We start from the raw sequence: 27,278 nt of genomic DNA, 5'->3' as shown, positions 1-27,278 counted from the left end.
TGTCTAAGTTGAGAATGTATCTCTTCTGGGTAAATTGCAAGTGAGGAACAAAAACTAGATTGTTCCTGTGGTATGTGTTGATGCCATATATTGTAATGTGTCAGGGTGTGGCAGACAGAACGAGTGGTGATTCAGAGTATCAACTGCTGTGCTGCCCGGTTACCCAAAAACCAATCATGGATGAGCGATGTTGTTGGAAAACATGTGGAGGAAGATGTTCATGTGGCATAACTCTACAAGGGTAATATACTTGCCCTTCAAGCTGGGATCAGTATAGATGTCAAATAATAATCCATGCATCACTGCCAATTCGTTCCGTTGTATTTGGTCATTGAGGCCAATTCTATTGGTCTTAAGTCTAAATATCCAACTTTGTTCTCTCTTTAGTAGCATGGTATGTAGATTGCCTCCATGTCTTGGTAAATGTATTTTTCTATCACTGTCCATCTCAATTCATCTGCAATATGTCCGGCTTGCAAGAAGTGAGTGACAAGAGGGGCAGTGATTTTTTTAGTTCTTATACTTATACATGATTTATGTTCAATCATCCTCGTCTTCACCTTTCTCAGTGTCATCCCTACATATCGCAAATTACATGGTCATGTAATTAGATAGATAACTGCCGAGGTATTACAATTAGTAAGTGTTCTTTGTATCCAGGGTGTTTTTAAACCTACATCAATCTGTGTACTCCGGCCTGTTTGTGGGCACAGGGTGCAGTTACCACACAGGGTATGACCCATGGGGGAGTTGGTATTCCAAAGGGTGGTTTGTACTGGGTCATTGTTCTGTGGTTCTTGTAGAGTTTTGACCAATTTGTTGCGGATGTTGGTTCTGCACTTTAATGCAAAGGCTGGCTCCTGCACAGGCTGTTCTCCTGTGCTTAGAATGGGCCACAGCGTTTTAATTTTGCGTTTAATCTGGTTCAAGAGAGGTGAATAGCTAAAGACTGCTAGGTGCCGGTAGCTTAGGGTGTTGTATCAAAGTAATGGCTCTTATTATTTTTAGCATTTTCATTGGTATGCTTTGACTATATGGTGTGAAAGAAGTCTAGATAGGGTCAGCCTCTTCCCTATCCACTTTTAGATAGGCGATACACCACTCGCAGCCTAGGCAGAGAAGGTACTTCATAAGCAAGGACAGGGTGTTCTTCCTATTAGGGACAGCATGTACGTGTGAAAGAGTGGTACCTAGATACAAGATGAATGGGTACTAGTGTTTAATAACTTCTCAATGACCGTTCATCAAAGGGACCAGCCCCGCAGTCACCACGTAAAAATGACGAGTAGACTTTATGGGTGTCTTGGAGAGCGCTACTAAACAAAAGCGACTCCTCCTCAAACATTAACACTACTCGAGTAGACCTTTTTAAATAATCAGCAACAGAATGTAGCTACATCGTAGAGCTCAAGTGCCTAAAATGTATCAAATGGCATTCGGATGACCAGCAAGTCCTTAGATCAAGATTGATGACATTGTGAAATGTAGGGCATGTGAGAGCGGTGCAGCAAGAATAAGAAGCCAACATATTTCCTTTTTCAATTACGAGAAACGAAAATGCATGTGACTGAGGCAGTGATTTATCTGTTGCTCCTCACAGCCCCTCGTCGGACCACCGTAGGAACACTTTCACCAGAAAAATGGGTCTTTGTAAAGATTGCAGCAGGTTCCCAGTGCACAACCACTCCTCCAATAGATAGACACTGTAAAAATAGTGCCACCGTAGGACTACTTTCACATTTCACACCACCTTTCCATGCCCGATCACTTAGAGTTTGCTTTTAGGGCTGTAACAGGGTTAGAATTGGTGAAGGTGCTGAATGCGATGCACCCTACCTTTTGCCTAGGCGATGTCCTCGCCTCTAAATTGATTCCTGACAATAAGAAACTGTATGCGCCCTTCTTCACTCAATTTGCCAATGCCTCCTTTAAACACAACACTGTCCCTGAAAGTATCAAGGAAGTTACAATCACTCCACTAATCAAAAAAGCCAGTCTTAATCCGGACAATATTTCCAACCTTAGGTCCGTTACAAATTTGTATCTTCTTTTGAAGATTTTGGATAAAATAGCAACTAGGCAATTTCAAGAATACTTGGATCAAACTTCCATCCTATACGCCAAACAATCTGGCTTTAGACCAAACCATGGCACAGAGAGTGCTCTGATCGATTTGTAGGCTAACATGATTGATATCATTGATAGAAGCAAGTGTGGACTGGTGGTTCTACTCGATCAATCAGCAGAGTTCTATCTCTTAAACCATGAGCTTCTCTTACTCACCCTTGACAAGGTTTGGAAATGTTCTGGGAATGCCATAGAGTGGATTCACTCCTTTCTTACCAACAGGATTTCCACTGTGCATTGGGGTGATGCCTGCTCCAAAGCAGCCCCCATTTGCTGTGGAGTCCCCACGGGGAATGTTTTTCCCCCACCCTTTTCAATATCTATATCAAGGCTCTTTGTGTTCTGTTGATCCAAATTGGTGTCGAATTTACGAACTATGTGGACGATACACAACTTCTGTTTGAGCTTGATAGTGACTGTGGGATGGATGCAAAAATCTGAGGGCCTAATTCACAGAGCGTTTTCCAACGGGGGTTTGCCATTATAAAACGTGTCTGTGAATTAGGCCCTGAATGTGGTATTTAAATCTACAAAACAGTGGCTGATTTCAGAATGGATGTGCTTTAAGAAGTCAAAAAACGAGTTTATGCTGTTTGGTCTACCACAAAACAGCTGTAAATTGGACCCAGAGATTTCAAGTTTTTCTATCGAAAACTGCAATATTGTAGTCAAAAACAAAGTAAAGACTTTAGGTACCTATCTGGAATCATTTCTGGGCTCTGATGCCCAGGTTAATAACATTGCTAAAAGTACACAATACTACCTGAAATTGCTTAGACAAATCAAGCCGTTTGTCTCTGAAGAAAACTGTGACACTTTGGCCAGAGCAATGATCCTACCTAGAATCGACTATTGCAATGCCCTTCAGGGGGGTGCAACCAAGGGTAATCTTCAAAAACATCAAGTAATCCAAAATGATGCTATCCGCATAGTTAAAGGTACATCTTAAAGAAAGCATATGACAGAATCAAGGAAAGACCTTCATTGGCTACCTGTAACTGCCAGGGTGCAATTTAAAATCCTTACTCTGGCACACAAGTGTGTTTATGGGAAGGCCCCAGTCTATTTAAAAGAAAAGCTCACCAACTACCAACTTAAAAGAGCTCTGCGATCAAGCAACAATCATTTATTCTCTTGTCCTAGATCAAGACGGGTTGATGGGAAAGGCATGTCCTTCCCTTTTCTAGTAGCCAGTTCCTGGAACACATTATTGCCTGCTCTACGACAGGAGAAGAGTCTGCTCTCCTTTCGAAAGAGATTAAAAACCATTCAATTTGAATAGGTGTACTGCACCTTACTTCTTCTATAGCTGGCTTGTGCTCTGCGTTTTGTCTTATGTGCCATTGTTGCGTCCTGATGCCTGTAGGGCTATGGCATGAGGTAAATAAATGAATGTCGTGTTGGTGGCCTGCCATGCATCTGAAGCGGTATACCGCAACTGGAAGCAGTATCACTTTCTCAATGTCCAAGTCACCTGCGATCCAGACCTCCTCACAACACACTGCTGTGCCTTCTTCCCTGGTTCCACCCACGATGCAATGGTCCTGCGGAACAGTACACTGCCTGCATGCATGGAAAGGCACAGAGGGCAACAGACGTGGATATTGGGTGAGTACAAGTGCCATCACACATACTATTCTCGCAGCAGAAGAGCAATGCCATGTTGTGGTGGGGGGGTTACCACAAATAAAGAATACATACCCTGTCAAGGCCCTCTACATGCAGGGTTTGCCACCACACACACACACACATGACAGCCTACAACCCACAGAATTAGTACATAAGTGACAATTCTGCAGTCAATCACCAATGCATATTGGCCCATAAGGCCAGCAACACGCACATATAGGACTACAGGAACCACAATGCAACATTATACATCCCTATACATGGAATGATGCGGTTCAGCACTGCAACAAGGGATGCAACACTGGCAAAAGTAATGCCATCTACTCAGGTAACTATGTATGTGAAGCCATAATGGAATAGATGCAGGCATCAGGGCACATGCATGGGAGCAACGCGCAGGCCCAACACAGGCACCATGGTATTATGCCCCATCAGTCACAGACCCCAAAAGTGACGAGTGCTGGCTGTCAGCTGTGTGCTTAATGTTACATGACAGAGCAAAGGTTATCCCTGAGTGAATGACTCCACATGCAAGTACAGTCATGTTAAATCATGTTGTTTGACAATACTTGTGAAATGCATGCACAGACGGCCTAACATGGCATTGTAACAGGCAACACATCCACAGTGCTCTGTATCTACCACCTACGACCTTTGTCTTGGCAGGTGACTCTGGATACCCCCAGCTAGCATGGCTGATGACACCGGTGCAGAATCCACAGATGCCACAGGAGGTGGCTACAATGAGGCACACGTCCGGACCAGTCTCTGCATCAATCAAACCATCGGCCTGTTAAAGGTTTGTTTACAGGCCAGAGAAGGTCAGACAAATTGTCCTTGCCTGTGTCATGCTACACAACATTGTTCCCCTGCCCCTTAATGAAGACATGCCAACCCCAGAAGAGGAGGACTCTCTACCTGCGGGTGTTGTGCTGCCACAAAATGAGCGGGAAGAGGGTAGTGATGGACATCTGGTCCGGCAAGAACTGATTGACAATTTATTTGGTGCCCATTTAATATGCACTTGTTACGCACCTCTGTATTTAGTCACATTATGAATTAAACACTTGCACACAATAAGGTATGTCCTAGCATTGCATCAAGTGAACAACTATTTAATGTACAAATGTGAAAACACCCTTCCCAAGACACCATATCAACAACACCTCCCCCTACCCAAAACACCCTCCCCAAGACAACATCCCTACAACACCTCCCCCTTCCCAAAACACCATCCCCAAGACACCCTCCACCAAACACCATCCCCAAAACACCCTCCACAAACCACCATACCCAAAACACCACCCCCCACCCAAAACACTCTCTCTTGCAATTGTTCCATGTGTTAATATGGCCATAAAAGAACGGTGCCATATTTTTGTGGCAATATTAACCCATTAAACCTGCGGGGGACACCCCTGCAAACCCCATATTATTTAAAAGGGAGCGGGTGACAGCCCCGCAACACCCAGTCCCATTTACCCAAAAAATTATCCCCACTAACGATATCGCCTATGGCCGTTCCCGATTAACGCATATATATGGCGATATTATTGGTGGGGATAATATTACCTTATACCCCTGAAATGTCAAACAAAATGGTGTCATGGCAGTCACTTCTGGTAGCTTTTGGCCTTTGTTAGCCTGCTCCAGCACCTGAGGTATCAGGTGGCACTGTGAGCAGCGCCTTGGGGTGCTGGGCTGTGACCCCTCTGTGGGGATGACAGATGTGGAGGGCTCAGACCCCTAGCCCGCATATGCTGAAGAGTCAGCATCATGCAGGAATTTAGGGACTCTGCAAAGGCCGACATACCCACAGTATGTTCCTCATCCTCTGCCCGACCATGGTGATGGCAGTGGTGGCCTGACAGAGGGAACAGGAAATGTGTCAGCATGATCCCGGTAGGCAGTCCCTCATGGCCTGCACATGTTCCACCTGCTCGGCCACCTGTGTTTTCAGTGATGCCTGGAGCTGCTCTATGGCATCTTGTTGTCCCCAAATGACTGCCATGTTGTGTACAAGCAGAGATGGTGGGCTGTGGGGAGGGTTGAGGATGAAGCATGGGGAGTGTAAGCCTGTGTCCTCCTCCTAATCAGTGGTGTGGTCACTGCATGTTCCATGATGATGAGTAGGGTGTGCTAGTGCCCTGATGTATGGGTGCCGGAGCGGGGAATGCAAGTATGTGAATTGCCACAGGGGCCGACTGTGGAGTGGCTGCTTCAGTGTCAGCCAAGCCACTTGCATGGCTGGTGGAGGGGCCACTGGGCACCGATGTGGGGATGTTGCTTTCCTCCATCCCTGCCAGAGGTTCCACAGCAGTGGTTTCTTGTGGCATTGCTGGCTTGATCCTCCTCTTACTCCCGCTGCCTACTGGTCTGGCCTGTGCAGGGGTGGAGATGGACGGAATGGATGTAGTGTAGGGTCCGGTCTCTTTGCCGTCTGTGGAGTGTGTACCTGTTGGGAGTATAATGACATGGTGTCAGACATCTTGCAGACAAGTCAGCAGGCTTGCAAGACACTCATGTGACATTGTGTTTGTTCTACATACACACATTGTGTGTCTTTGGCATGGGTGGTAGTAGGCCAATGAGTGTAGCTAAGGCTAGGTGGAGGTAGTGCCTACTAAGGGTGTCCATGGTGCCTGCATGTGTACGTTGACTGCTGGCCTTCCACTTTTGCTTGTTGTCCCTGTGCTGGGGGTACACTTACCAACATGGATTGTTATGGCATGCATGGGTGCTTATCATTTCCAGGTGTAGGCCAAATGAGTATTTTGGCCATGGAGAGCCGTTATATTTACACAGTGATGTAAGTGGCCCCCTGGTGGAAGATTCTGCCTTTTGCACCGCAGGGTGCACATGCAAAGAGCAAATGGTGACTTGCAAGTGTGTACGCCACCTCATGCCCTACACATGTGCACTCCAAAGTGCAAAGTCTGTAGATGCTGACTGCCATGCTTGTATTCCAGGCAGCGTTTACTTTTGTTTGTGAGCGCTGCTTGCCATGCTCGCTGTAAATACTGGAAGGGGGTATCTGTACTTCTGCCCACTATATAGTTGGGGTAGAGGCGCAAAGAACCCCAGCCAAGGTTCTCTTATGGTAGCAATGGACGAGCAACCAAGGCTAAAACTCAAGAGAGGTGATGCTAGCAGGTTCTTAGGTACAGTGAATTCCCAAGCCCCAACAAAGGAATGTCCAAACACTATGTTATGTGAGAACACAGTCATTTTATATAAAATAAGGTTCAGGTGAATATATACAGCAAAACACACCAAACATACTCATGCAACACTATCCTAATAATGGCAAATAGGTATTCCTCTATGTGGTACCACCATGCACTTAGATTCAGGTAAAATGCACCAACTGCTGACAGTTGTTAAAAAGCATACGAATTTCTAAGAAATGTATAACTTCATAGATATTACTGTAGATAGGCAGGTAATAATTAGAACATAGGCAGGATGCTTTCTTTAGGATAACAAATGAATACTGTCTCTGGATCCCCCACCTGGGCAACCTGTAAGGAAACTTTAAGGTGTACTTTATCTTGTATGTTACAGCCCAGTCCAAATATGTTCAATAAAAGTCTGCTTCTCTTTCTAAAGATCCCACTACCCCAAAGTACCTGGGGGCGGGGGGGCACAGGAGAACAGGATCCAAGATAAATCTGGGACACATGGAGGAATGCTGAGGATGGAAATGCTCTTCCTCGTAACAGTACCTTGGGCGCCTTAGCAGGCGAAGTGGTGGAGTTTCTTGGCTTTACTTGATGCGACCCCTTGAGGATGGACCCCACATGGGAGAAGGAGTTGCTGGGATGTCAGTGTCGAGAAGAAGAAGGGAACCAGGCACGGCCAGTGTCACAGATCCAGTCCCCAGGTTCAGGAGTGACACGAACCAACCATCCCCCCTGCGGTCTGGACGCCTGCAAGCGAAAGCCCAAACAAGCCTCCGAGACCCCATTGGGGAAAGAGGGTTAGGGAACCGATGGTTGGATAGGTTCAAGTTGCGAGGGTAACCGGTAAAAGGGTTAGGAGATGGGAGGTGGGTAGGTGAGGGAATATAGGAAAACACAATGAAATACAGTTACACTACATACACTAACATGCACTCTACACACTACACAGCATAGAACCAGAAAGGCACTTATCTCTGGGGTGAGTGCTGGCCTCCTGCCTGCGCACTCTCTGGTCCGTTATATTGGGGCAGTGTCAATGCTGCAAAGAGAGCAGGAATTACTACTCTGCGTGTTTCCTCACACACACATATGCCAACACTCTTTGTACATGCACAATGGTTAATGCCCTCTTCAGAGTGCTCTCAGCGAGTCTTTCTGCCTCAGTGTTAGTGTGCATGCAACTGCGATGATTCAGCCTTGTGCGTGTGGATTTAAAGCCGCACGTGGCTCTGTGCTGCACCTGTGCTTTTTGCTGCTGGTTTAGGGTCTAAGGAGTTCGCCACAGAGGGGTGACTGGTCATGCTGTCTGTCGCACGTGACGGGTCGCGGCTTCCAAGCCACACAATGCTAGCCACAAACGCGGGATAAGCTGCTACATGTGGCTAATTAAGTATTTAAATGGGATGGAGAGTATATGCACTGCTCAGACTGTTGTTCCACAACTGCGCGTAATCGAGTTCTCCCGTTGAACACTATGGCGCTATTATGTCACTAGAGTATACACTTAGCTTCAGTGAGGCAGGGGGACTGGAAACCCTGGGTGATGCCCCCTGCGCATGCCCCTTGCTTCTTTCTGTGGATTTCCTTCTCGCTGTACCACAGCGCTGCGCTTTTCCCCCGTGCTACTTGCCTCCCCTGCATGACTGTACTTATCTCTTGCAGGCGAGGGGCCTGTGATGAAGTTCTGTGGGACGTGGCCCCTCGTGCTGATCACTGTGGTGAGAGCTCCGGCATACACGTCCTCTCAGGTCGCGTATCAGAGCACAAGACCAGTGATTTGGTTCTTGTGCGCACGCGCCTTGCCCACCGTGGGCTTGGTTAAGTAGTTCCTGGCTCAGGGGTGCTTTTGAAATGTAGTTTGCAGGTCCATTTTGCTGCAATGAGGACACAGAAGCCCTCTATAAGGCTGCAATATTTTGCTTTTTGTTTGTTTCTTTCCTCTACATACCATCAAGCGTGTGTAAGCCCCAGTGGGGTTCTGTGTACAGAATCCCAGCCTCTGCCCCTTGACAGTACCACCCCTTCCCCTGCACAGAAGGATCTGGGTTTATTCGGGTAATTATGATGGAACCTTTTGACTAGTCTTGGAGCATGAACCTTTCAGGCAGGTTCCCAAGACCCATCCTCCTGACCATATCCCACCCATTCTATGAAGTAGTAAAGCCCATCTTTTCATTGTTGAGAATTTAGGATCGCCTGTACTTCATATTCAGGATGGCCTTGTATGATTATGGGTGGTGGATTTTCAGTACGGATGGTAGGACGGGCTGGCTTTAGTAACGAGACGTGGAAGGAGGGATGGATCTTCATTTGACTGAGCAGACTCAATCTCACTGCTCCTGGGTTGACTATAGCGCATATGGTGAATGGACCAAGGAACCGGGGTTGCAATTTACGAGGACCTGACATTCTGATATTACGTCTGGATAGCCAAACTCTATCTCCTTGCTTGTATGGAGGACTTTCTCATCTTTTTTTGTCAGCATAGGTCTTGTAAGTCGCTTTTGCGACTTCTAGATTTTTACGTATATGGGTCCAAATTTGTTCCCATCAAAGTAGGCAAGTTTACTTGGAGAGAGTTACCGGCCGTAGGCAAAACCCTTGGATGGAAACCATATGTACCAAAAAACGGGGTATACTTCGTGGAACTATGTTCGGTGTTGTTGTAGGCAACTTCCGCTAGCCAGACATACTGAACCCAAGATGTCTTAGCACTGGTGGCATAGCAGCGTAGATATTGTTCTAAACCCTGATTCACTTTTTCGGTCTGGCCGTCGGTTTCTGGGTGGTAACCAGAGGATAAACTCACCTCCATGTCTATTAACTGACAAAATGCTTGCCAGAAGCGGGAGGTAAATTGAGGGCCACGGTCTATTATATATTTTGCAGAAAAAACTCTGCCAGTTCGCCAGCTGTAGGGGCCCTTTAACAAGGGATGAAGTGACTCATTTTGGTAAGTGAATCAACCCATACCAAAATTGAGGTGAAGCTCTGAATGGGTGGCAGGTCCACGATTATATCCATGGTGACCGTATGCCATGGGGTTGGTGGAGTAGGCAATGGTTGCAGTAATCCCGCAGGTTTGTGATGATTGGCCATTTGTCTCCCTCAAACACTATATTATGATACATATCGCGGTTCAAAGTGGGCCACCAGTAATGTTGAGCAACGTTTTGTTGGGTCTTGGGTATCCCAGGATGACCCGCTGTTGAGGCATCATGGCACCACTGCATAACTTCTTTTTGTGGTTTCGCCGTGGTAAAACACAAGCCTTGGCGTAATACAGAGGGCCAACCACTAATGAATGTTGCGACCCTCTAGAACACCAATCTTGCAGCTCCTGGGCCAACATGGCTTTGAGCACATCCTCAAAGATATTAGGTCTGCCTACCTTCCCGATAATACGTGTGGCGGGTACTATCGTGCAAGATTCCATTTCCTCCTTGGTCCCAATCTCTGGATATCGTGACAAGATGTCCGCCTTTCTGTTATCGGTACCCGGGCGGTAGGTAATAAGGAAATCTAAATTGGCAAAAAACAGGGCCCAGCATAGTTGACGGGGGCTGAGGGGTTTTCCCGTCTTAATGAACTGCAGGTTCCGATGGTCAGTGATCAATGTTATGGTGTGACGAGCCCCCAAAAGGTAATGTCGCCATTCTTCGAACGCTGCTTTCACCACCAACAATTCCCGGTCGGCGATAGTGTCATTGGCCTCTGCTGGAAGTAACTTCCGAGAATAGTAAGCCACTGGGTGCAGTAGGCCTGTCTGGGGTTCTCGCTGCGACAACACTGCGCCAAGGGCATAGCTTGAGGCATCTGTTTCTACAATGAATGGCAGGGTTAGGTCCGAATGTTTTAATACTAGTGCCGAGGTGAAGGCTTGTTTTAACTGCTGAAAGCCTCGCTCTGCAACCTCATTTCATTGATATGTTTTTCCCTTTCTAAGCAATGTTGTGATGGGTGTCACCAACTCCGAAAAGCTTTTAATAAAGTGCTGGTAGAAATTGGCGAATCCCAAGAAGGCTTGTACCTCCTTGACAGACGTGGGGGTTGGCCAATCTAGCACAGCTTATACCTTTCGTTTATCCATTTGTACCCCAGCACGTGTTAAAAAATACCCTAAGAATTCCACTATGGTACGGTGAAACTCGCACTTCTCGATCTTAGCAAACAGACGATGTTCTCGTAGCCGTTGCAGCACTGCCCGGACGTGTTCCACATGATCATGCATGTTCTGAGAATATATGAGTATATCGTCAATATATACTACTGCGAACACGTCTAGGTGTCCGCGCAGGACTTCGTCGAGGAAGTGTTGGAAGGCCGCTGGCGCATTACATAGGCCGATTGGCATGACCTTGTACTCGTACAAGCCGAATGTTGTTCTAAATGCCATTTTCTATTCATCATCGCCTCCCACTCGTACCAGGTGATATGCCCTTCGCAAATCCAGTTTAGCATAGACCGTTGCATTGCGCACTTGATCCAACAATACTGGGATGAGGGGTAACGGATACCAATTCTTTATCGTGATACGATTGACACAGTTGTAATCTATACATGTCCTGGTTCTTTGGGTATAAAAAAAGAGGGGTGAAGATACTGGTGAGTTGGAGTGTCTAATAAACCAGCTCTTTAGATTGGTGTCAATGTATTTTGTTCAAATGTAGCATCTCGGCTTCGGTAAGTGCGTACATTCTACTGCAGGAAGGTTTCAGTGGCAGCCTGCTTACTAAACACGTCCTGGTACTCTTGGCGCTTGGGAGGTAGAGTACTTAGATCTGTACCGTCCGCTGATATGCTACACAAAGCTCCCCTGGAATCGGGTTCCAACAACAGGCATTGTTTGGGTGTATTGCGATGTGTTAGACAATTCGCGGAGGTTAAGGATACCTTGCCTTCCGACCAGACCACCTGAGGGTTATGCTTGTAGAACCACGGTAAGCCTGGAATAACACCAAACTGGGGGGCTGCTATTAAATCAAACTGGATGTTTTCCACATGATTCTGCTGACACTGTAACGTTAAAACGTACATGCAATGTGTGATAGGCCCGGAACAGAACACCATACCATCTACTGATTTTATCGATTCTGGGGTATTTTTCGACACAAGGGTACTCCCAATCTGCTGGCATAGGCAATATCAATGAAGTTACCCATAGCCCCTGAATCTAGAAGAAGGGTAACGTCAACCTCCTGGCCAAGAAATCCTAAGGTCCCTGACATGGTGACATGCGGAGCATAGTTAACGAATCCGATAACTGGGGTAACCTTCATCGCTTGGCTCGACCGTACTACCCCTACAACTGCCGAGCTGAGGCATTTCTCTGTGACTTGGGTTTTGTGGGACACTCCTTCACGAAGTGTCCTGTGGTGCCACAATACAGACAAAGCCCTTCCTTACGTCTGCGCTCTTTCTCTTCTTTGGTAAGTGTACCCCGAATGGACCCAATTTGCATGGGCTCATCTCCAGACGCCTTTTCGGCATCCCCAACGGTTCGTTGAACACGAGACTAGTCCAATCATGCTATTGGGTGTGAATCTCCACGTCTTTTGTCTCCACAACGTTCCGCCTGGCAGTGATCTAGGCGTAGCACCAGATCTATCATGGCTGGACAGTCTCGGGGCTGGGGGTCTACCTGGGCTACGAGATCCTTCAGATTATCCCTCAGGCCTTGATAAAAGAGGGACATCTGTTTCTCGCAAGGCCACTCCATCTCAGCCACCAACTGGTTGAATTTAGTGACATATGTCACCAATTCTTTACTCCCCTGCCGTAGCTTCAAGAGTTCCCGGTCTTTGTACATCGTTGCTGCCCTACGATCTTCCCAAACTCTGACTGGAACTCCTCCCAATCATATAATACCCCATCGTTTCTTTGTTCTAAAGGGTTTGCCCAGGCCGGCGCATCCCCAGTTAATTAGGATATAACAAAAGCCATTCTAGTCTGGGTTACTTTAAAAGCTGCTGGTTTCGTCAGGAAGTGAAGTTTGCACTGGGTCAGGAAGGTCTGGTACTTCTGCGGATCCCCTGGATACCTTTCAGGTGGGGCTAAGGGCACACCGGGTTCCGGGAAAACATGTACCTGGACTGGAGCGGCCTCTGAAGCCTCTCCTGGGAGGGGGAATTTTTGTGCAGTTAAACTACGCAGTTGGGTGGCCAATAATGCATAGTCTTGCCTTGTAGCAGCGAGTTCAGCCTGCAAGTCCTGCAGAACTTTTGTGAGCTCCTCCATGGTCTGGCCGATTCGTACCACTCAGGGACCTGTCACACTTGGGCTGGTGCTTCTGTCACAGCTCTGGTTTCTAGGTTCAGGAGTGGCATGAACCAGCCATCCCCCCTGCGGTCTGGGTGCCTGCAAGCGAAAGCCCATGCAAGCCTCCAAGACCCCAGTGGGGAAAGAGGGTTAGGGAACCGATGGTTGGATAGGTTCAAGTTGTGAGGTTAAGCAGTAAAAGGGTTAGGAGAGCGGAGGTGGATAGGTGAGGGAATATAGGAAAACACAATGAAATGCAGTTACACTACATACACTAACATGAACTATACACACTACACAGGATAGAACCAAAAAAGGCACTTATCTCTGGGGTGAGTGCTGGCCTCCTGCCTGTACACTCTCTGGTCCGGTATATTGGAGCAGTTTCAATGCTGCAAAGAGAGCAGGAATTACTACTCTGCATGTTTCCTCAGACGCACATATGCCACCACTCTTTGTACATGCTCAATGGTTAATGCCCCCTTCAGAGCACTCTCAGCGAGTCTACTTTCTGCCTCAATGTTAGTGTGCACGCAACTGCAAGGATTCAGCCTTGTGCGTGCGGATTTAAAGTCGCATGTGGCTCTGTGCTGCACCTGTGCTTTTTGCTGCTGGTTTAGGGTCTAAGGAGTTTGCCACAAAGGGGTGACTGGTCGTGCTGTCTGTCGCACGTGATGGTCGCGACTTCCAAGCTGCACAATGCTAGCCACAAACGCAGTTTAAGCCGCTACACGCAGCAAATTAAGTATTTAAATGGGATGCAGAGTATATGAACTTCTCGGACTGTTCTGCAACTGCGCGTAATCGAGTTCACTCTATTGAACACTATGGGGCTATTATGTCACTAGAGTATACACTTAGCTTCATTGAGGCATAGGGACTGGAGCCCTGGGCGATGCCCCCTGAGCGTGCCCCTTGCTTCTTTCTATGGATTTCCTTCTCGGTGTACCACAGCGCTGCGCTTTTCCCCTGTGCTACTTGCCTCCTGTGCACGGCTGTACTTATCTCTGGCAGGCGAGGGGCCTGTGATGAAGTTCTGTGGGGCGTGGCCCCTCGTGCTGATCCGTGTGGTGAGAGCTCCGGCAGACACGTCCTCTGAGGTCACGTATCAGAGCACAAGCCCCGTGCTTTGGTTCTTGTGCACATGCGCGCACGTGCCTCGCCCAACGTGGGCTTGGTTAAGTAGTTCTTGGCCCAGGGGTGCTTTGGGAATTGTAGTTTGCAGGCCAATTTTCCTTCAATGAGGACACAGAAGCCTTCTATAAGGCTGCAATATTTTGCTTTTTGTTTGTTTCTTTCCTCTACATGCTATTAAGCGTGTATGAGCCCCAGTGGAGTTCTGTGTACAAAGTCCCAGGCTCTGCCCCTTGACAGCGAGAAAGGCAGCACTTTCGGTCTTCTCAGTGGTCTCCTTTGTCACGTTGCTATGCCGGCTGTGTATGTCCCACGAAGGTGAAACATTCTGTGGACCTTGACAAGGCCTGGCTGAAGAAGATAAGACCCTAGGTGTCTGTAAATGACTTTTGGTGGTGACGAGTGCAGTGGCAGAAGTAGGTGTCAGGTTTTCAGGATTTCACTGTTGACCATCTTTCAGTTCTTTGGTGCTGCTGCCACAACATGGACATCAGGATGGCTTCTGGTGATCTGGACATGACCACTGGTCTGAACTGCTGGCCATCACCAGGTCTGGACACTCGGGAGGTCTTCTTCTGATTTTGGTGGCGGAAACCCACCGGCGGACACACCACTGCAGGCAGTGACTTTAGACATCCTCTGGCATGGACAAGTAGACAGATGTCATGGTAGGGACCCCTTAAAGTATTATTCAATGATTTGGATTTTTTGTAGCTCTGCATGGGTATCCTCTCTTCTGCGCAATACTCAACAAGCTGGCTTCCAGCAGTCACAAACACTGCTCTGGGCCCTGGGTGACACAGATGAAATTCTTGGCTTCAAGATATCAAGGCACTCCTCTTCTGAACCCACGAAGATCCCTTCTCTAGAGAGCAGGCACACAGGGCTGCTGGCTTCCAGGACACTTTGGGTGAAGAGCAGCAGTTGCACGATGTTCCCTCGTAGCTACAGGAAAAGGTTGCATATCCAGGTCCTCTCTGGTTCAATCCGTGAATCAGCATGGCAGCTTTTGGATTAGATGAAGAAATGCAGCCACAGTCTTCTTCCTGGATGCAAGCTTAAGATGATTTAAGCTTCTGCTTCAGGTTTCTTGATTCAGCTTCTGACACAGAGCCTAGTGTGAGGCTCCCTGTCATACAAAACATTCCCCATTCACTCAGGCTGTGCCAGGCTCAGCGAGCCAACCACAAGTGCATTCATGCAGGCAACACCTATCAGGCTCACAGGCATTCAGGCCATTCACCAGAAACCAGACACCCATAACACAGAATTGTAGATTGGGGGCTAATCCCCAACCTTTCAGTGCACTACACTCCATTCATTCCAGTTTCAGTCAGGGCTGGCTCAGGCATTGTGTCACACAACCAAAACCCACAACACAGAATGCATATTGACTACTCACTCCATTCAGGCAGGCTCAATCCCATGGGTGTACCCACAAGAAGCCCCAGTGCCATGTATGGTCCTTCCACCCAACATCCGTTCAGGGGAGGGGAACAGATCCAGGACTTCATAGAACTTTAACTAACAAGGAGGTAAGGCAAAGAAATCCAAGAGGCCACCAGTGGTCATCTTGCCTTTGTGTACGAATCCATTGATTCCTATAGCAGGGCCTGGGTATCCCAAAAATGGAGGATATCTAGAGCCACTGTCACATCAGCATGTCGCTGACACCAGCCCATACCCTGCTCTGTGGGCAACACACAGGTTTTCAAAACATACACTAGGGGTACAACGGTGTACCCCTACCCATGGATGCCCTAAGGGTATCCCATTGGTACTGTTCACCATAAGGTACAAATTAAGAGCTGCACTACCAGGGGTCTATACCGGACGCCTGTGCAGATAAACACACAGAAAACACCAAGAGAGAAGTGGCAGGACAAGGACAATGAGGCCCTGTCCCTCCAAAAGAATTTCCGGCATCACACTTGCATGGCAGGCAGCATGCACAATGGAACCCTATGGGGACCTCCTGCTTTATGCTGTTGCATGAAGCAGGCAGACCCCATAGGGCTCACCACCATCTGAGCTGGCATGATGATCCATGAAAGGGTGGATGTATCAGCATGTGTATGTATGCCTTTTATGGCATTCATTGATATTGGGGTCTCATGGAATAGAGCTCCCACATGTGTAGACATGAACGTTTCAAGTATGCAGCATTTGCATTGCCACATTTCCCCCCTCCCCCAGGTACATGCATGTGCTCACTGTGCACTTGTACCGATTGCCATGAGTCTGCCCATTCCCTTGATCACTGTGGCCATCTATGCTATGGGATGCATGCTTTTGGCTAATGCATTGACATCTAAGTGGGGTCTGATAGACTCACTGCCATTGCTGTTGCTTCCTGCACCATCCTCTGCACTCCCAATACCCTCAATACCCTCCATGTGGAGCATAGAGCTGCCCTTCGCCTCCCATGGTGTGAGGGTGAGGGGTTCCACAGTGCCACCTCCTGTGGCTGCACTCTCCCACCTGTGGCGTGAAAGGAGGCTGCGAACTCTGGACTTCAAATCATTCCCCTGTTTGTGGCAGTCCTCTGCATCTTGTGGAACAGTGTCCACAGCCATCACCTTGTCCTTGATGGAGGATCATATTTCGCCCTTCCTGTGGGCAGAGGTCTTTCTCTGCCTACAGCCAAACAGCTCCTCTGCAAGGTGCACAACTTCATATGCCAGCTGAGCGTGGAGAGCGGTCGCCGGTGGCCTGAGGGGATCAGCAGGCCTGGAAAGCCCTGCCTGGGCCTCCGTGAGTTGTGTGCTTTTGTGCTTTTTTAAAATCAGGAAAACGAAAGAAAGTTCAATTGTTTTCCTCGCGCTCCTAGCGCGGTGTTTGGCCTGCTCCTGCTCCCCCCTCCCACTTCCTGGTCTTCCCCTCCCTCCCCGCCTCCCTGCCCGCCCACCCCCCCCTCTGATTGGCTGTGTCCTGCCTCTCCTCTGGCCTACTCGACGGCCGTTCCCCACGCTCGCTTCTTTTCTCCAGCTGAGCGTGGAGAGCGGTCGCCGGTGGCCTGAGGGGATCAGCAGGCCTGGAAAGCCCTGCCTGGGCCTCCGTGAGTTGTGTGCTTTTGTGCTTTTTTAAAATCAGGAAAACGAAAGAAAGTTCAATTGTTTTCCTCGCGCTCCTAGCGCGGTGTTTGGCCTGCTCCTGCTCCCCCCTCCCACTTCCTGGTCTTCCCCTCCCTCCCCGCCTCCCTGCCCGCCCACACCCCCCCCCTTCCTCTCCCTCTGCCTATAACCTCCCCCCTCCTGGGCAGCCCTCTGCCCGGCAGCCCCCGCGGCTAAGGGCCCCAGGCCAAGGGCGACTCCTACAGTGCGGCTCCCTGTGTGTCTGCAGGTGTCCGCAGGGGACGCCAGGCGCCAGCTCCTCCGCACTCCGGCCCACCCCTCCTCACCTTGCTCACCTCATCCGCATGATGCCTCGCCCCCCTATTCCAATTTTCTGGTAAACTAGGGTGCTTTTCTCCCCTCGCAGGATTCTCAAACTTAGGTGGCCCTGACCTACTACGCATTACTGTTTGCTCTGCACTGTGTTAAACTAGGGTGCTTTTTCTCCCCTCGCAGGATTCTCAAACTTAGGTGGCCCTGACCTACTACGCATTACTGTTTGCTCTGCACTGTGTTAAACTAGGGTGCTTTTCTCCCCTCGCAGGATTCTCAAACTTAGGTGGCCCTGACCCACTACGCATTACTGTTTGCTCTGCACTGTGTTAAACTAGGGTGCTTTTCTCCCCTCACAGGATTCTCAAACTTAGGTGGCCCTGACCCACTACGCATTACTGTTTGCTCTGCACTGTGTTAAACTAGGGTGTTTTTCTCCCCTCACAGGATTCTCAAACTTAGGTGGCCCTGACCCACTACGCATTACTGTTTGCTCTGCACTGTGTTAAACTAGGGTGCTTTTCTCCCCTAGCAGGATTCTCAAACTTAGGTGGCCCTGACCTACTACGCATTACTGTTTGCTCTGCATTGTGGTAAACTAGTGCCCTCCACTCACTTCCTGTCTGCATACTCGTGTCGTTCGCCTCCCCTCCTACTCCATGGTGCTCTCTATCTCGCCTATCTACTCTAACTGCTTCTCCATTGACTATCCTGCTCTCCTCACTAAATCCGGTAGGAAAAAGTTTAAAAGGGACATTCTGGTCTCCAACCCAGGCCTCCCTATCGCTGACACCTACACGAGCGCCTGCTCCAAGGAAACTCTCACTGACATTCTCTTTTTCGTGCCTTCACCTGACCTATGGACCCCTCATATGGTCGCTGTGCTCTCTCCTTTCTCCACCTCTCCCATTAATGGTGGCACCCGTTGGGATGTCCTCTTGGCCCCTTTCCGCTCCTCTAAGGCCATCATTAATGTCTATGCTAACGGGACCGTCTTGGTCCAAGGCCCTCAGGCCAACCTTCACCTCTTTGATAGACGCTTCCCATGCCTCATCAACTTCCTCTCCGCTCCCGCTGTCCCCCCTCCTCTATCCTCGGCTACCTTGCCTCTCCCCTCCCTCCCTGCCCCCTCTCTTGCTCCCTCTTCAACTCCTTCTCTAACACCTCCGCAGGGCGTACCTCTGATCTGTACCCCTCCCCGGAAGTTTTTCAAGGGTGGCAACCTTCTCCACATTGCCACTCTAAATTCTCGCTCTGCCATCAAGCACTCCTCTGATATCTGTCGCCTTCTTGAGGAACTGGACCTCGACGTCCTCGGTCTCACTGAGACTTGGTTCACTGCCAGCTCTGCCACCAGCTTCGACACACTCCTACCTGACGGCTACAAGATCCTCTCCGTGCCCAGGCCCAACCGTTCAGGGGGTGGTGTTGCCCTTATCTTCCCTGAGTGGATTCCTGCCACTGTCACTCCTACGCAGACCTACTCCTCTTTTGAATGTCTTGTCTGCCGACTCTCTCTCTCTCCTAGCCATTCCCTTACCGTGGCTACTATCTATCGGCCACCTGGTCAAATTTCCTCCTTCCTCTCTGAGTGGGCTGATCTCTCCTCCTCACTCCTGTCCTCAACCACCCAACTCCTCTTTCTCGGTGACTTCAACATCCACCTCGATGCCTCCTGTCCCCCCACTGGTCTCTTTCGCGAACTCTGCAACTCTCTCTCACTCTCTATTCTCCCGTCTGGTCCTACTCACTCTGCAGGGCACACTCTTGATGCTCTGATCTCTTCTGACCTTCCCCTCTCCCTCCCTCTCTCCACTCCTCTCTCCTGGAGCGATCACTTTCTCCTATCCTCCCACCTCTCCCTCCCTACCCCACAGGCAAAGCCACCCTCTTCACTGCCACCCACCTTCTCGGTCATCCGACCCATGAAGCGCGTGTCAGTTGAGACTTTCGCTGCTACCTTCTCGCCCCCTCCTCCCCCCTCGGCTGACTCCCACCCTGACACAGCCCTCTCCATGCTCTATTCCTCTATATCTGATACTCTCGATATCCTTGCCCCCGTCATGAGAATCCGCCTGAAGCCCAAAGCCAAATGTAACTCCTGGTATGACTCGGATCTCGTCACCCTAAAACGCAAGTGCAGGGTGGCAGAGAGGAAATGGCGTGCTTCATGTTCATCCTCTGACAAACTGGCCTGCCGCCTGCTCCAAAGGCAATACCGGCTCTCCGTTCTCACTAAGAAGAGAGCCCTTATCCAAGCCCGCATCTCTGAGGCATCTAACAACTCGGCCGAACTCTTTAAAATCTGCAAGGAGCTGGCCAACCCTGCTGCAGTCTCTACCTCTCCTGTCCCCTCCCAGGCCCTCTGCACTGCTCTGGCCTCGCACTTCATCACAAAAACTCAGGACATCCTGTCCTCACTCTCCTCCTCTCTCCTCCCTCCCTCTCTTCCCGGCTCTTCCTCTTGCTCTCTTGCAGCCGCCCCTCCGCCCTCCTTCTCTGCATTTCCACCTTTTTCTGCTGATGAGGTTTCCAGACAAGTCCGATCTATGAAAGCCTCGTCTAAACAGGTTCACCCCTGTTCCTCCAAAACCATCAAGGACCACATCGTCTCCCTGGCTCCTGCCCTGGCTGACTTTTGCAACCACTCATTCGCCTCTGGAGTCTTCCCATCCCCCCTCAAGCACTCCCTTGTGCACCACCTCCTCAAGAAACCCTCTTCCGACCCCTCCTGCCCGGCCAACTATCGCCCAATCTCCATTACTCCCTTCCTGGGCAAGCTCCTGGAGAAACTGGCCATCTCCCAGCTTAACCTCCATGCTGAATCTGTTGGTAATCTTCATGACCATCAATCCGGCTTCAGAGCGGCCAGAAGCACGGAAACTGCTCTCCTGAACATCCGTGAGGACCTGCTCCTGAACCTCCAACACTCCCTGTGTTCTCATTCTGCTCGATCTCTCCTCTGCCTTTGACACTGTCAACCATGCCATCCTGCTCAACCGTCTCCGTGATAACCTGGGTATCACTGGTCAGGCTCTGGCATGGCTGACCTCTTTCCTCTCCGGTCGACCCTCCCAGGTCCAAATGGGCTCCTTCCTCTCTGACATCTTTTTCTCCACCTGTGGTGTCCCCCAGGGATCCAACCTCTCTCCCTGGCCTTTCAACCAGTATCTGGCACTCCTTGCCCACCGCATCGCCGCTCTCTGCCCCCACTTCCAGTGCTATGCGGACGATACCCAGCTCATTTTCAGGCTACCCTCGGCCTCCTCCTCTCCTTCCCTCATCTCCGACTGTCTGTCTGCTATCCAGGAATGGTGTGCCGCCAATGACCTCTGCCTTAACGCCAGTAAGACTGATATTCTACTCATCGGCACACCCACTCCCTCCTTCCCTGCAGCTCTCTGGCCGGCCTCCCTTGGCCCCCTTCCTGCCCCTACCTGCAAGGCTAAAAACCTCGGGGTCATCTTCGACTCCACACTCTCCTTCTCTCCTCATATATCTGATGTCTCTAAGAAATCACACTACCAGCTGCACCTCCTCAGAGGTATTCTTCCCTTCATCTCCTTCCCCCAGAAGCTCACTGTCTCCCGAGCCCTGGTTCTCTCAAGGCTGGACTACTGTAACAGCCTCTATCTTAATCTCCCTGCCTCCACTCTCCGCCCTCTGCAACTTATCCAGAACAGAACTGCGAGACTTGTCCTTGGCCTCAAGCCCAGGGACCGTATCTCTCCAGGACTGAAATCTCTTCACTGGCTCCCAGTGGCTGCGAGGATTAAGTTCAAAACCCTCTGCATTGTCCACAAGGCCTTCTGGGGCCTGGGGCCTAAATACCTTCAACTCTCTCTTCCTAAATATCTTCCTTCACGAGCCCTTCGCTCATCCGTCTCCAACTCCCTCTTGGTCAGCCGCTTCTCGAAGCAACGAGCTGGGGGTAGATCTCTCTCCGCAGCAGGGGCCTCCCTCTGGAACAGCCTTCCTGCCTCCCTGAAACTTGAGGAGAACCATCTCCGGTTCCGGAAGCACCTCAAAACCTTCCTCTTCGCTTCTGCCTTCTCTCTCCCTCTCCCCTGCTAAACCTGCTTAACTCCCCACTGAATTCTGCACTAAACCTGCATCTGGGCCACTCTCAGCGACCTCGGTCCAGGGCCCAGCCACTCTCCACTTGCACTGCCTCCCTGGCTCCCCTTGCACTGTGGGACTGTCACTGTATCCCTACAGCCCCCTTCCCAGCACTTGCTCAGCACTTACCTCGCACTTGCCACCAGCTGGCCCTTTTTATTTATTATTTATTATTTATTATTTTATTACGCTACTTACCTTGTACTGCACTTTCCCCCCCACCTCCTCTCCCTGCACTTTCTCCTTTTCCCCTTACCTCTGCACTTGCGCGATCTGAATGACACCGGGCCTAGTAGGATCGTTTGTCTGTCTTCCCCTTGCTTCCCTCCCTCCCTGCCTCGTCGCGCCTTGAAACACTTGTGTATAGGCGCGTTACAAATACCATATCATATCATATCATATCATAGTGTGTTCAGCTCAGACTCTGTGAACTTTGGCTTACATAGCCTTAGTTTGGTTAAGCAAAACTTTCCCTGATCCTGTGACATTTTCTCTTACTCTTGAGTCTGGATGTAAACAGGAAAGGGTAGATTCAGAGTGGATTGAGTTTTTAAAGATGGGCGCTTCTGTGCTCCCTGTTCCGGCAGTGATGTTATTTCCACAGGCGGTAATACGCCGGGTGTGCCAGAAGTAATGGTAATACCTTTGTATCTGGGCAGTATTACCCTTATTGCCGGGGGTGTGTGCGTGTGCCAAGTCCTGATTTGGCAGTAATTCCGCCGATCATCACAGAGGTAATGGTAATAGCGCTGAGGCGAATTACTGCCGTATTTCCATCAGATCGTGATGATCACCATTTTTATTCCAGAAGAATCCCTAGTCATCTTCATTGGGGACTGAAGCCATGCCGAGTACCTTTTGTTTTCTAAAATAATCCTATTTGCTTACAGAGTGCTCTATTGAGTCACTACGTGCCATCCAGAAAGGCTGCCGGCTCTGGTGTGAGGTGTAAAACCTGTTTTTTTGATGGTGCACCGCCTATCTATCAAAAGGGTACACAAAGAGTTGTTTGTCCTAATTCTAAGAATGGGTTTGATATAAAAAGACGCACTCTGTTTTTAAAAAAATGCATATAGTGGGGTGCAACCGTCACAGGCGAGATTACTTATTAAGCTTTGTTCAAAGAGTCACCTGGGTCTGGGTCTGAAAGGAGAAGAGGATCTGTGTACCAAATACTATCCTCAATCCAGGTTGTGATAAGTAACATTCAACCAACAGTGATCAGAATAAAGAATTTTTCAAAAAATAATTTTTCGGGGAAAATGTAATATAATGAAACAAAAAGAAAAGAGACACAAAAACTTAAAATGCTGCTCGTATTACTGGTGCAGCCAATAAGTACATTTATCCTGGGCTCAACATGTCATTTGCTGTTTTTACTGCAATGTCAACATTCAACCGGTTTCAGCAGTACTGGTTTATTGTGCTGCCTTCTTTAGGACTAGAATCTACCCTCTGTTGGGAGTTGAACTCTTTTTGCCAGGACGCCAGGTAACCACGTGCTCTCACTGCTACATGAAATCTAGAGAAAAGAGAAAAATAAAGATATATCTTGCTCTCAACATATTTATTTAAATAGTGACCTGAACTAAATTCCTAAATCAGATTTGAGTGGTACTAGTATATTTATTCCACTCACCCCTTACTGCATCTGAAAGCTGTATCCAGGGCTGGACTGGCCTATTGGGAACTCTGGAGATTTCCCGGTGGGCCTCTGCACCCTGGGCCTCTTTTGTGTGGTATTTCAAAATGTACCCATAGGAAAATGGTTGAACTTGCTGAAAATATGTAATATAGGGCCACTTTAAAATTATTTTCCAGGGCCTCTTTTTGTTCCCAGTCCACCCCTGGCTGTATCAAGCTCCATTTCATAATATTCCCATTGGTGTGTTTTCAACAGTCATTACTCGTCTGTGTGTAAAAAGAAACAGTGTTTTCATTCAAGGTGCATGAACAAAAAGGTTTCCAAATACCTCGTCCACTTTCCACATGGTGCGATTGCTTCCCCACACCATTTTTGGTGTTGGAGTTTTAGGTGGTTTAAGCCACCAAACTTTGCCAAAACATTGCTACAGAAGAAGGGGGTTTCAAGAAGCAGTCTGTGTGGTTGTCATGACAACTGGAAATGCTTTGGTTTACAATGACCAATGCACAACGTGTTCAATTATGTTGTACTACACGGATGTAATCCAATCGTGGCTTGTTTAAAGTATTTTTTCCCAATCAGGAAGACTGTCACATGTCACGTGCCTGTGTGGCTTTCTCCGAGCAAGCTGAGTGATTTGTTTTGGAGACGGAAACTGAGGCAGGCCTGAGACAGAAACCGAGGAAGGCCTCCATTCTCGCTGCCTTGTGTTAGGAATGCAAAGCTACCCCCACCCCTGACATCTGTTCTCCGGGGCGTAGAGGAAATATCCAGCTCTAATTATCCCAGATGGTTCTGGGGTTGTAGACATGGTGTTTTGTGGCTAAGGTCTTCCCTGTGATGAAGTCACGTGGTGCGACAGCAACGTTCTGCCATTGTGCATTGATATAAATATAGGGGGCGGTCCCGCGACACAAGCAGTGCATGCCGGGAGTCCGTGACATGAAGATCTGTGTCTGCGTGCTTATTTCAGTTACGGGGGGCAAGGCCTTCATACGGGAGTCGCGGGGCAAGGATGGTTGTAACATTCACAACGAGGATGCAGCTGGGAAGGGGGAAGGTGCTCCAATGCTTGTCATGGCTCCGGTGACCCTATCTGATACCTGTCAGAGGCATTAACCCTCATGGTAAAGCGAAAACAGCCATTTTCAGGTCCCAACGACAGTGGCTCCATACGTGGAGTGCTCATGCGCCATAAGGGCAATTTTTGGAGCCTACACGGGCCACTAACCAGAAACCGGGCCACAAGAGCCCTTTAAAAAAAAGGAGAGATTTTTTTTTCTTCTCTTTTTCCACTGAACAGTGCATCATTCCTACAAGCAACACATTTTCTCAGCCATACTGAAGAGTCATCTGGGAGGCCTGATGTGCCAGAAGGTGAACACGACAGCTCCGGGAGTCCGAGAAGTGTGCCAACTGGTGCAGATTGCACCCTTCTTCCACAAAGAGGGTGCCTGTGCAGTTTGCAACCATAAAGGTGCGCCAGTGGGTGCGAATTGCAGCCTTCTTTCACAAAGTGGGTTCCTGTACAGTCTGCTACCATGAGTGATGAGGAGGACCCCTAGGGAGCTTGTCAGGGTATGGCAAGGGGCCCACAAGCGAGAAGGACACCACACCAACAAGGGACACTGGCCTGATGCCAGAATTTAACACTTCAGGCAGCCCCTCGAAGCTGGGACCGAAATGGCTGCTCTGGATCGAGACGTTGGACATGTATTTTAGGGCGACTGGTAAAACGGATGATGAAGCCAAAATGTCACCCCTCATATACTCCGCTGGGTCAGCAGTTCACAGAATCTTCAAGTGCCTCACTCCCATTGACAACTCCTACCAAGCTGCCAAAGATAGCCTCAGAGAACACTTCCTGCCACTAGCCAATCAAGACTATGAAAGGTTTGTTATGTGCAGTGAGAAACAGAAGGAGGAGGAGGAATCCCTGGACCAATTTTATGACAGGCTCCGTCACCTGGCAAGAACATGTGCATGGGAGAATGAGGACTGTATGCTGAGGAACCAATTGATACAATTGTGCGCTTTAGGGAAGCTGCGCCGACAAGTACTGCATGAGCCTGGGTTGTTGTTGGCCCGGATCTTAGAAATGAGAAGATCATATGAGCTGGCGGAGAGCAGCGCAACTAAAATGGACACTGTGCTTCTCTCGCTGAGAGTGGTGGATGCATGTGCATTAGGGCGCTCGCAAAATTCTGGTCCGTCAAGGCCTAGATGGCCCCCAAAGAGATCTGAGACACTACTGCCTTGCCCCAAATGTGGCTACGACCTTTCACAAGTGTAGGAAAGACTGGCAAAAGGGAGAGTGTGCGGACACCGTGGAGCAGCGGGTCACTTTACCTAGATGTGCAAACCCCCACACCAGTAACTTTTCCCAAAGGGCCCTGCAGAACACCCAGTGACACCGCACGACGACCGAGGCAGGTTGTGGTTGTCGAGCAAGGAACGGTGAGTCAAGACTTGGCAGAAGAGGAAGAGGAGGAAGAAGAGATATTTTTCATCTCAAGTATAGACTCTTTAAAGAAGAAGAGGAGGTAGCCCATTTGCACAGCAGCCATGGATGGAACAATGACACCCGTACTTATGGACACTGGGGCGTCGGTGTGTGTGTGTGTTGGCAACCCGCCACTACAAAGCATTGCCACGGCCTCCAGCACTCATGAAAGCCTGGGCAAAAATATTCACATTGGTGGTACTCAGCCAATACCTCTTAGAGGCATGTTTGTGACCCGGGTTGCCCACGAAGGATAGGAGATTCGAGCCAAGTTCTTTGTCACAGACATAAGCATGCACTCTCTACGGAGCTGCACCGCAGCAGAGGCCCTCAAAATTGTATGTTAAGTCCTCAGCGTCTATGCCGAAGACATAAATGAGGTCCTCGAGAGGTTCAAAGCGGTGTTTGAAGGCATTGGTAAATTAAGGTGCGAGCCCAGCAAATTGCACATAGACGAGACAGTACGCCCAACCACACTAAAACTCAGTTGAATTCCTTTCATGTCTGACAACAGGTGGAAAAAGAACTACAAAACCTGGTAGGCCTGTACATCATAGAAATGGTGAAGGGTCCCACACCATGGTTATCCCCCATCCTCGTGGCAATAAAATCAAAGCAACACAGATCGGTACGAGTCTGCGTCGACATGAGGCCTCCAAATCTGGCCATCAAGCGTGAACGACACAACACACCGACTCTTGAGGACATGGTGGGAAACTGCAAGAGGCAAGGGTATTTTCAAAGCTAGATCTGCGATCCGGAGAACTTTACCCGGATTCGCGTTACATTACCACCTTCACAATCCATCAAGGGCTTTACAAGTACCAACACTTACGTTTTGGAGCCTCCTTTGCAGCTGAAGTATTTCAGAATGCCATACGGGTAGCCTTGGCAGGTCTCGAAGGATCATCAATCTCAGCGATGACATTCTGGTCTATGCCATGCCGGAAGGCAAGCACAAGGCTCGTCTTGAGAAAACTCTGGAAACAATCCAAAGCCTTGGACTCACTTTACATCACGAGAAGTGCGAGTTCCTGAAGGACAGCATTGACTTCTTTGGATTTGTTTTCCATGAGAAGGGAATCTCCCCAGACCAGCAGAAAATCAGGGACATTCAGGAGGCAAAACCACCAGGAAACGTGTCGGAAGTCAGGAGCTTCCTGGGGATGGTGACGTATTGTGGTCGGTTCATACCAAACCTGGCGACCCTCCCTGAGCCCCTCCGGCTGCTGATGTGAAAGGACAAAATGTGCGAATTGTCCATCTAAGAGCAGGAGGCTTTTGGAACCATCAAA

At 49.2% G+C, this 27,278-nt stretch overlaps 1 protein-coding gene across 2 annotated transcripts in view; it reads left to right on the top strand.

Annotated features, from left to right (window-relative positions):
* Nucleotides 1-27,278, top strand: part of LOC138471869 (ficolin-2-like) — a 469,580-nt gene that overhangs the window by 420,892 nt on the left and 21,410 nt on the right. Inside the window, exon 9 of one of the 2 annotated variants that reach the window (XM_069609729.1) lies at nt 4,423-4,568. The exons of the other annotated variant lie outside the window; for it this stretch is intronic. Coding sequence (XP_069465830.1) covers nt 4,423-4,553 — 131 coding nt within the window. The 3' untranslated portion in view covers nt 4,554-4,568. Of the gene's footprint in view, nt 1-4,422; nt 4,569-27,278 lie in introns of those variants that run through there. 2 annotated transcript variants of the gene reach the window in all.

Source organism: Ambystoma mexicanum, chromosome 8 (assembly GCF_040938575.1).
Source record: "Ambystoma mexicanum isolate Mex_15411 chromosome 8, UKY_AmexF1_1, whole genome shotgun sequence".
In the NCBI taxonomy this organism is placed as follows: Eukaryota; Metazoa; Chordata; class Amphibia; order Caudata; family Ambystomatidae; genus Ambystoma; species Ambystoma mexicanum.
This window is presented reverse-complemented; position numbering and strand designations above follow the sequence as displayed.